Raw genomic sequence first — 10,138 nt, 5'->3', positions numbered from 1 at the left:
CCGATGAGATTACCCTTATCAAAACATGTAGGTTATAGATAAAAGAAATTTATCTAGAGAATGTCCACAATATAACTTATAGTGAATTTTAGAAAATAAGATTGTCTTTGAATGTTGAGGTCAACATGCTAAATGATGTAAGCAAAGCAACAATCTTGAGCCCAAATTATCCCATAAGATAATATATGTGAGGGATCACTAGCGTCCCATACCACCATGATACCACCCATACATACCTTAACATTTTGAAACTCCCTAGTATGCCATCTAAGAGAATATGAATAAAATTTTGTATAAAAGGAATAAGATGGCCTTATCCAGACTTTCACATACTAAACCTGTCTCTATATACTTGAGACTACATCAAGGAATAAATCCTTCTAAGTACATCATTTAGAAAAGAAATTGAATTATTGGCGCCTTTCTAATGATAACTACCCAAAACACAATAAAGTTAGGGTTTAAAAAATAACTCACCTAGATATATAAGCAACTAGGTATCCGAGTTGGAATATGTACAAGAGTACAAAAAATATACTCCAAAATTACGTGCAAAAAACGAAGGCAAATGCCACCTTCTAAGCACATGTAATATTTAAAAGATCACTAACATTCCACCTTCACCATCCATCTTGACCATAGCCTTTAAGTCAAGTTGTAGCTAGCAAATGGGAGAGTAATATGATTAAGAATTTAAAACAAAAGAGTGTGAAGAAAGAAGGTTGAAGATGTGCACTCTGGCGAGAACACTTGCAAATGCACTTAATCTTGAAGTCTAAACTCCTCTTCAGGATTTGTATTATATGGAAGAAAAGCACATACTAACGTTCTCACAACTCTCCACGCTTTATTGCCCATCTACTCTTTGTTAGAGTGTGATTTGAAATATTAAATAGTATGAGATAAGAAGAAGATACGTGTTTATGTTGTTTTGATACGATAAAAAGAAATAATGTTAGAGTTGCATGTCACTTTGAACCACATGCTTTCATTAGAGTGAATGAGGAGCTACAATGGAGCTTTGGTTTGATTAATAATTAGTTCTCAGAAGTGTGAATGGAATCTAATCGTGTTGGAGGGGTAGGCTCTTGAGCACGATGGTCTCGCAAGTGAGACCAGGACCAAAGCCAAGGAGGAGTCCCCACTCGTAGCCCTCTCCCGTGGTGGTCAGCTTCTGCTCCATGGATTTCTTGCGCATATGGTCCATGATGAAGAGCACGCAAGCACTAGACATGTTGCCGTATTGGTCGAGCACATGCCTGCTAGGAGCCATCTTGTCCTTGTTGAGATGAAGCTTCTCTTCGACTTGGTCGAGGATTGCAGGGCCGCCAGGATGGGCGATCCAGAATATATCGTTGTAGCTTGGAGGCGCCGCCGCCTCAGCTCCAGCTGGGAACACCTTGGCAAACGTGTCTTTGAGGATGGAGCCGATGTTCTTGGAGATAATGGCAGGCACGTCTTTGAGGAGATGGAAAGTCAGGCCGACTTCTCTGAGATGGCCATCGATGGCGCCGTCGCTGTCGGGCATGATGTCGGATCCAGTCCAGTGGACTTCGAACCAGGGTCTTTCCACTTGGTGGATGGGATCGGAACCCACGATGAGGGCGGAGGCGCCGTCGCCGAAGAGCGCCTGCCCCACGAGGCTGTCGAGGTGGGTGTCGCTCGGCCCCCGGAATGTGACGGCCGTGATCTCGCTGCACACCACGAGCACACGGGCGCCCTTGTTGTTCTCCGCCAGGTCCTTGGCGATCCTAAGCACTGTGCCGCCTCCATAGCAGCCTTGCTGGTAGAGCATGAGCCTCTTGACGGAGCTCCGCAAGCCGAGAAGCTTGGTGAGCGCCCAGTCCGCCCCGGGCATGTCAACCCCGGCGGTAGTGCAGAAGACGAGGTGCGTGATCTTGGACTTGGGTTGGCCCCACTCCTTGATGGCCTTGGAAGCCGCCTCCTTGGCCAGCTTAGGAACCTCCACCACCACGATGTCCTGCCTCACGTCCAGCGACTTCTCCCAGTATCCGCATATGCTGGGGTTGGCCTTGAGTATCTCCTCGTTGAGGTAGAGGTGCCGCTTCGTGATGCACGACTTGTCACCTGCGCATGCGAACAGTTACGCTACTGTGAGGAGATAAAACCATATAGCCGGTGCTAATACAGATCGTGCAAGAGAAACAAGCACTTACACATGCGCTGGAACTTCTGTTTGAGCTCCGTCTTGTCGTTGCTGTTGGTAATGTTAAAGTAGAAGTCGGGGTAGTCCTTCTGGTAGAACACGTTGGGTGGGACGGCAGTGCCGATGGCCAGCACAGTGGCAGGACCGTCGGATCGCTCCATTTTGCGAGCAGGCAACGTAGTCATGGTGGTGACAATCAGAAGACTGAGAAGCGATTATGTAATGGCAATTATGTTTGCAATGCAAAGAGGGGCGTTTATTGTGCGTACTAAAACAACACGGCCCGGTACTGTTTTATATAGGTGTGCCCTAGCTGACTTCAACAAGCATGGTTTTCTCCAAGATGGTTACTACCACCCGCCATTCATCAATTTTTAATAGAAAGAAGAGAGAAAAGAGGGCTCGTGACGCACACTTTCATCCCTTTTACCACACTAAATACAAACTCTTGCTCCATCCTTAGACTTCCTTTGTTGGAATTCAATGTTCCACAATGGTGGGCTCCTGCAACAATCTTTGAAATCTCAAGCCCTTGGAATTCAATGTTCCACGATATTCCACAATGGTGGGCTCGTGCAACAATCTTTGAAATCTCAAGCCCTTGGAATGTGACAAACGCTTTAGCTTTCAACTCAATCGATTTTTACTTAATCACTTCTCCTCCAAGTTGTGCACTCGCTTCATTAATATTCCTCAATAGTTTTAAGATTCTTATTCATCAACAAGCGATAGCCATAAAACATCTTCTTTGACCATTCATCTCATGCATAAAGAATTCACATTAATCCTTTTTTTTTTTAAAAGCATCCACTGGGTTCCTCAAAAGAGGGCGAGCATTATGACCACACTGACAAACTAGAGATATTTTATATGTCCAAAGACACCACAAAAATCCCTTGTGACATATTGCCATCATTGATAAAAGAGTGCATCAATCACTAATGAACAATGATGAGCATCTTGACATCTATTAAACATTGAAAGAGATTTGCATAAAAGTTAAAGCTCTATTTCTCATAAACTCATGGGGCTCATTATATTATAGCCCTAGAGAAAGCACAAAGATTTGATGTTTATTTTAAATAACCCCTTATGAATAGCTATTGTGTTTGGCTAGGGGATCTTGGCTTGCAATAATTTGGTATGAAGAGGCCTCTAGCATATCTAAAAAAGTTCAAGTTGTCAATCAAGTTTCTTTGAGTAAGAGGAAGAAGAAGGATCTCGAAGGGCAGAAAATGTGAAGAACAGACAGGAAAGCATGTAAAGTGCCTAAGGTCAGATAGAGGGGGAGAATACTTCTCCAATGAGTTCTCTGAATTCTTGCGAAAGAATGGCATTTAGAGGCAATTTACATGTAGATACACTCCACAGCAAAATGGAGCTATTGAGCGGAAAAACAGGCACATTGCAGAGATAGCTGATCATTGATGAGATAGAGAAGAATATGTCGCATAGCTATTGGGCTGAGGCTGTGTCTACAACAGTTTATATCATGAACAGGACTCTTAGTGCAGCCATACATGATGTAATACTAGAGGAGAAATTTACGGGCAACAAACCTGATTTGTCTCACTTGAAAGTTTTTTGGATGTATTACATATGTGCATGTGCCAAGTGAGTTGCATACTAAGCTGGATCCAAAAGCAAAAGAATGTGTGTTTATTGGGTATTGCCTTAAGCAAAAGGGATATAGATGTTATAACCCTTCTACACGTGAATTGAGGGTAAGTAGGGATATTGTATTTGATGAGATGAGTAGCTGGTATGCTGCTGAAAAAGATGCTATTAGGGCAAATGTAAGTGGAAATGTGGTTGCACCAAGTCAGCAATCACAATCATTGAGTAGACTAGGAGAGTCCTCATCCAACGATTCTGTTGATAGACCATGGAGTGGTAGGCTACGTCATAATACCAGTCCTGAAAATGTAGTTGGTACATCACATAAAGGCAAAGAGAAAGTGGTTGAGCCCCTTGGTATGCCTAATATTTCTGCAGGGCATTCTCTTGTTGTTGATGGAGATTCTAGTGGCTCGGAGATGAGCCTTGATGAGAACTTGGGATTCCAGTAATGAGGAGTGTGTGAAGAAGGCTATGAAAGCCATCAATGCAACGTTACAAAGATGTGGAAGAGGCAAAAACCTTGTGCAAAGGTTGACTTATGATGATTATGTGGCACATCGCTATGCTTATATGTTAAAAGTTGTGTAGGTTGTAGAACCCACATGTTTTGATGAGGCTATTGGAAATGTGTGTTGGGAGAAAGCTATGGATGAGGATATGGATGCATTGTATGGAAATGACACTTGGGATTTGGTGCCATTCCCTAAAGGCAAGAAAGCTATTGGCTGTATGTAAGTGTATAAGGTGAAATATAACAGTGATGGTAGCATAAGAAGGTAGAAGGTTAGATTGGTAGCCAAAGGATATGCGCAGACACATGGGATTGATTATGAGGAGACATTTGCCCCAATAGCAAAGATGGCAATTGTGAGAGTTGTGATTGCGGTGGCTCCAGCTAAAGGCTGGTTTTTACATGAGATGGATGGAAAAATTGTGTTCTTGCATGGTGACTAGCAAGAAGAGGTGTATATGGATCAACCACCAGGTTTTGAGGATACAGGCCACCGAGAGGATGTATGTAATATTCATAAGGCTTTGTATGGGCTGAAGCAAGCTCCACGAGCATGGCATGACAAGATTGCTGAGTATCTTGTCACTATTAGTTTTCATATGACAGCTGTCGCGCAGATCACTCTTTGTATGTGTGTAAGAGTGATAAGGGTATTGTGATCATCACCATTTATGTAGATGATCTTGTTGTTGGGGGTGACAACTTGGATGAGATTGAGCACGTAAAAAGTCTTCTTAAAAGGAAGTTTGAGATGAAGGATTTCGGAGATTTGCACTGCTTTTTGGGAATTGAGGTCATTCGCACACTTGAGGGTATTTGGCTGTCACAGCGACATTATGCATTGGACATGAGGTCATTCGCACACTTGAGGGTATTTGGCTGTCACAGTGACATTATGCATTGGACATGTTATCCAAGTATGGGATGGCTGATTTTAAGCCAATCTCGGTGCCATTTGATCAAAATGGCAAGCTTAATACGGATGTAGGTTATGTGTTGGAGGATCCCACTATGTACAAGATCTTGGGGAGTTTTCTGATCTATGTCACGATCAACAAGCTAGATTTGAGTTACATTGTTGGCTTAGAGAGCGAACTGGTTTATGTAAGTTCTGCGCAAACCAGATCTTTAGAGTGTTCGACGTACGCTTTGGTATTTGAGGGCCACTATTGATTATGCATTGTTTAATATGCAGCAGGTGTAACATTGGAGCTATATGGGTAGACAGATGGAGATTGGGCAGGTAGCATCTCAGACAGGAGATCTACTAGTGGATTTATGTTTTCATTGGGGAGTGCTGCTATGACATGGAGCAGCAAGAAGCATCCCACAGTTGCCTTGTCGAACATAGAGGCAGAGTACAGAGGAGCTCCGGTGGGTGGCAGCATGTGAGGTAGCTTGGTTACGCAAGCTACTTGCTGATTTGGGATTGCATGTGGACATAAAGGTTGTCATATATTGTCACAATCTTAGGAGTATACAGTTGGCCAAAAACCTAGTTTTTCATTCGCGGACAAAACACATTTAGGTACGTTACCACTTCATGCGGGAGAGAGTCTTCGCAGAGGCGACATAGACTTAGCCTACGGCACCACACATAGGAACCACACACAGGATCAAGTCGTTGACATCTTCACAAAGGCCTTGAGAGCTGAGAGGTTCCACAGATTTTGAGATATGCTTGGAGTTCATGAGTTGGAGTTGAGCTCGAGAGGGAGTGTTGAGATGTCAAGCTCAACATGAGAGCTGACACTCACAAGGCGCCTACATAACCGTTTGACATTTACATCACTGGCGAGTTTGGTAGCTCGCATCGACATATCTTCGTCAAAGATTCTACAAAACTCACTAGTCCACATCTACCTACTCCTCTTAGTGTGTTCACATTATGGACCATTTATATATACTCTATAATTTGTGTTAGTCACTTTATCTTCTTTGTAGAACTCTTTTGTTGTGTCAAGTAGAAGAAGAATTTTCAGCCTCTCACCTTGTGTGTTCTCTTTTAGGGTTTATGTGTGTGTGTGTTCTCTTCTAGGGTTTGTGTGAGTGTGTGCTTGTTGCAAGAGCTCAAGCTCTCTTCTCCCCCGCATCTTTTCAATTACTAATAACCATAAACATTACGGACTCATTGAAAGAGGCTTGTAATACTAGCATCCAAAACACATGGTTCCACAAGTTTAGTAACTACAAGGACACATGAAGAGTGGAGGATGCACACCCTTTGTATAGTGGAGTGCTCAGGGCTTTCATAAATTGATCTTTGTTAAGTGTGGTTTTGAGCTCAAAGAAGTCATCAATCATCTCTTCCATGCCCAAATCTTTACCATTGACTTCATGTGCCATTGATGGAGGCATTTCTTCCTTAAAATGAGTATGCAAGCTCACCCCACTTCTAGCATGGAGGTCTCTAAAGCCTCTACATAGTTGTCCACTTGTCACAGAGTAATGAGGCATAGAATCCCTCATTCTACAACATGTCGGGCCTCCTTGTCCTCATCCTAAAAAACATAGACTAACTTATGAATACCTAAATCACCTGCGTAAGAACATGTGATAGTGAATATACATACTCACCAAAGAATTTGGACGCCATATATCTTTGAATCGGTTGTAATATTACACATGTTTTATTGTGATTTCCTATAAGCACACGATTTCTCCCTTGCATCTCTCACATGAACATGGAATGTTTTGGCACAATCACTCATGCCCACTTTCCGAAGAAGAAGGTGGTGACAATCATCTATGCATGGTGGGCGCGTGCAAACCAATATCGAGAATGCAAATGTGCATCAACAAAAGGGGACCAAATTCTTAAGCAAAAAAACTACTCCTTGGAATCTGCAAAAGGGGATCCTTTTTTTCCCAGTACACGTGGCTATGGGCGTTGCTATATCTGCTCTAATAATGGTACTTAATGATGATTATTTCAATGGACTTAATGGTGATTATTTCAATGGACTTGGTGGCAACAACAAATCTATCAGCTTAGCAAAGGGAGCAAAGGTTCTAGGTATGCATAAGAGAAACTTCTATGTAGTCAATTCTCACCTACAATTAGAAGAGGCTGGAGTCTTGCCCCTGCAAACATGCCAAATAAAACAATCTCAAAGTAACATCATCACACATGAGGTTAAAGATCTTATTTTTGAATTTTGGACGTCAAAGACACGAGTGTCCCCCAATAATAAAAATGTATGGCAAGAGGAAACAACACTCTCTTACACTTGTATTGTATTGGATATTCTAATTCATAAGATAAGATTTCCGTTTTTCAATTGGATGATTATGGATTAATAGATATATCTTTTCTATTAAAACTACGAGATATCTTTGGTTAGATTTTTAAAATGGAGAGGATTTTGATATAATACTTAAAAAAATTTAAAAATAAAGAAAATCTAAAAATAAAGAAAATCTCTTTTAAGAAGAAGACACAAAATATATATTTTTAAACTATAAAATTATATATATATATATATATATTTGAGAAGAAATTTAAAATGTTGTATTAGAAAAGAAGAAGTCTATGTAATTTATTATTTCATTTATATATAATAATTTTAATTAAAATTTATTAATTTAAAATTTTAAAAATATGTAAAAAATTAATATATATTTAATAAATTAAAAAATATATAATTTTTAAAAAGTCATATAGGTGAAATAATATATTTTCTTATTGATGTATATATTTATTTAAATAAATTAAGTATCATAATAGTATTTTACATACATATGCATGGATTATCTATAAATTAAATATATATTACTTTACATGTATGTGAAACCATGAATGGATGCACCAGTACCTAGGAGGGTTGTAATGTGACATGGCTGACTCTGCTGACATGGCATACACATGTGACACGTGGTAGCAACTCAAGGTGAGGTGGCAACTCTCCCTCCTTGATGATGTGTTAGTCCATGTGATGTGGCATCTAATTAGGTGCCATTCCATGTCACTAATAGTGAGGTGGCATGGTAAGTCATCAATGATGAGGTAGCAAGCCATGTCATCAATGTTGAGGTGGCATAGTGAGGTGGCACATTGAGGTGGCACGTTGAGGTGGAATGAATGCCATGTGTAGATGACATGTCGGACACGTGGCCACATGGGTGGCCACCTTAGGGGTATCCACCTAGGTTTGGTAGATTACCTAACCTACTTTACCAAGCCTAGTTAGACTTGGGTTTAGGCTTGAAAGGGAAGAAACTACTCAAGTAGAGCATGTGAATTGCCTAAGGTCAGATGGAGGGGGAGAATACTTCTCCAATGAGTTCTCTGAATTCTTGCAAAAGAATGGCATTCAAAGATAATTTACATGTAGATACATTCCGCATCAAAATGGAGTTGTTGAGCAAAAAAACAAGCACATTGAAGAGATAGCACGAGCATTGACAGAGAAGAATATGATGCATAGCTACTGAGCTGAGATTGTGTCTACAACAATTTATATCATGAACGGGACTCCTACTACAGCCATACATGATGTAACGCCAGAGGAGAAGTTTACTGGCAGGAAACCTGATTTGTCTCGCTTGAAAGTTTTTAGATGTATTCCATATGTGCATGTGCTAGATGAGTTGTGTACTAAGCTAGATCCAAAAGCGGAAAAATCTATATTTCTTACGTATTCCCTTAAGCAAAAGGGATATAGATGTTATAACCCTGCTGCACATGAATTGAGGGTAAGCAGGGATGTATTTGATGAGATGAGTAGCTGGTATGCTGTTGAAAAAGATGTTGTTGGGGATGATGTAAGTGGAAATGTGGTTGCACAGAATGAAATTCAGCACAATCACAGTCATTGAGTGGACTAGGAGAGTCCTCATCCCATGGTTATATTGATAGACCATGGAGTGGTAGGCTGCATCATCATAATACCAGTCCTCCTGAAAATGTAGTTGTACATGATCACATAAAGGCAAAGAGAAAGTGGTTGAGCCCCTTGGTATGCCTGATATTTCTGCAGGGCAGATTCTAGTGGCTCGTAGATGATCTTATTGTTGGGGGTGACAACTTGGATGAGATTGAGCAGGTGAAAAGTCTTCTCAAAAGGAAGTTTGAGATAAAGTATTTGGGAGATTTGCGCTAATTTTTGGGAATTGAGGTCATTGGCACACCTGAGAGTATTTGGCTCATACTGTCACACAGAGACAGTATGCATTGGACATGTTGCCCAAGTATGGGATGGCTGATTGTGTAAGCCAATCTCGATGCCATTAGATCAAAATGGCAAGCTTAGTGTAGATGTAGGTTATGTGTTAGAGGATTCCACTATGCATAGGAAAATCGTGGGGAGTTTAATCTATGTCACTATCAGCAGGCCAGATTTGAGTTACACTTTTGGCTTAGAGAGTCAGTTTATGCAGGTTCCGCGTAAACCACATCTTGACAGTGTGTGATGCATGCTTCGGTATTTGAGGGCCACTGTTGATTATGCATTGTTTTATGGTGCACGTGTACCATTGGAGCTATATGGGTACACAGATGTAGATTGGGAAGGTAGCATCTTAGACACGAGATCTACTAGTGGATTTATGTTTCCATTAGGGAGTGCTGCTGTGACATTGAGCAGCAAGAAGCAGCCCAAAGTTGCCTTGTCAAGTACAGAGGAGCTGCGGTGGTAGCATGTGAGGTAGCTTGGCTATGTAAGACACTTGCTAATTTGGGGTTGCATGTGGAGAGAAAGGTTGTCATATATTGTGAGAATCTTAGCAGTATATAGTTGGATAGGAACCCAACTTTTCATGCACGGACGAAACACATTGAAGGTACATTAGCACTTCATCAGGGAGTCTTGGTAGGCGACATAGACTTGGCCTACATCAGC

The 10,138-nt window shown here is 41.2% G+C and overlaps 1 protein-coding gene across 1 annotated transcript; it reads right to left on the bottom strand.

Moving 5' to 3' along the window:
• Positions 1–898: 898 nt before the first annotated feature.
• Positions 899–2,426, bottom strand: LOC147611904 (chalcone synthase-like). The gene is made up of 2 exons (XM_086783776.1): positions 2,178–2,426; positions 899–2,088 (listed from the first exon to the last, which is right to left on the bottom strand). The coding sequence occupies exons 1-2, from the start codon at positions 2,350–2,352 to the stop codon at positions 1,064–1,066; spliced, it is 1,200 nt and encodes a 399-aa protein (XP_086639902.1). The 5' UTR covers positions 2,353–2,426; the 3' UTR covers positions 899–1,063.
• Positions 2,427–10,138: the final 7,712 nt, after the last annotated feature.

The sequence above is a fragment of the Cibotium barometz genome, chromosome 46 (genome assembly GCF_041138505.1).
Source record: "Cibotium barometz isolate CiBa-2024 chromosome 46, ASM4113850v1, whole genome shotgun sequence".
Lineage (NCBI taxonomy): Eukaryota > Viridiplantae > Streptophyta > Polypodiopsida > Cyatheales > Cibotiaceae > Cibotium > Cibotium barometz.
Note: the sequence above shows the minus strand (reverse complement) of the source record. Positions and strands in the feature narration are given on the sequence as shown.

Excerpts from the sequence above, each read along its gene's own strand:
- LOC147611904 (XM_086783776.1), bottom strand. The coding sequence starts at position 2,352 with ATGACTACGTTGCCTGCTCGCAAAATGGAGCGATCCGACGGTCCTGCC. Across the intron at positions 2,089-2,177 it reads ACAGAAGTTCCAGCGCATGT|GTGACAAGTCGTGCATCACG; the intron begins GTAAGTGCTTGT and ends TCGCATGCGCAG.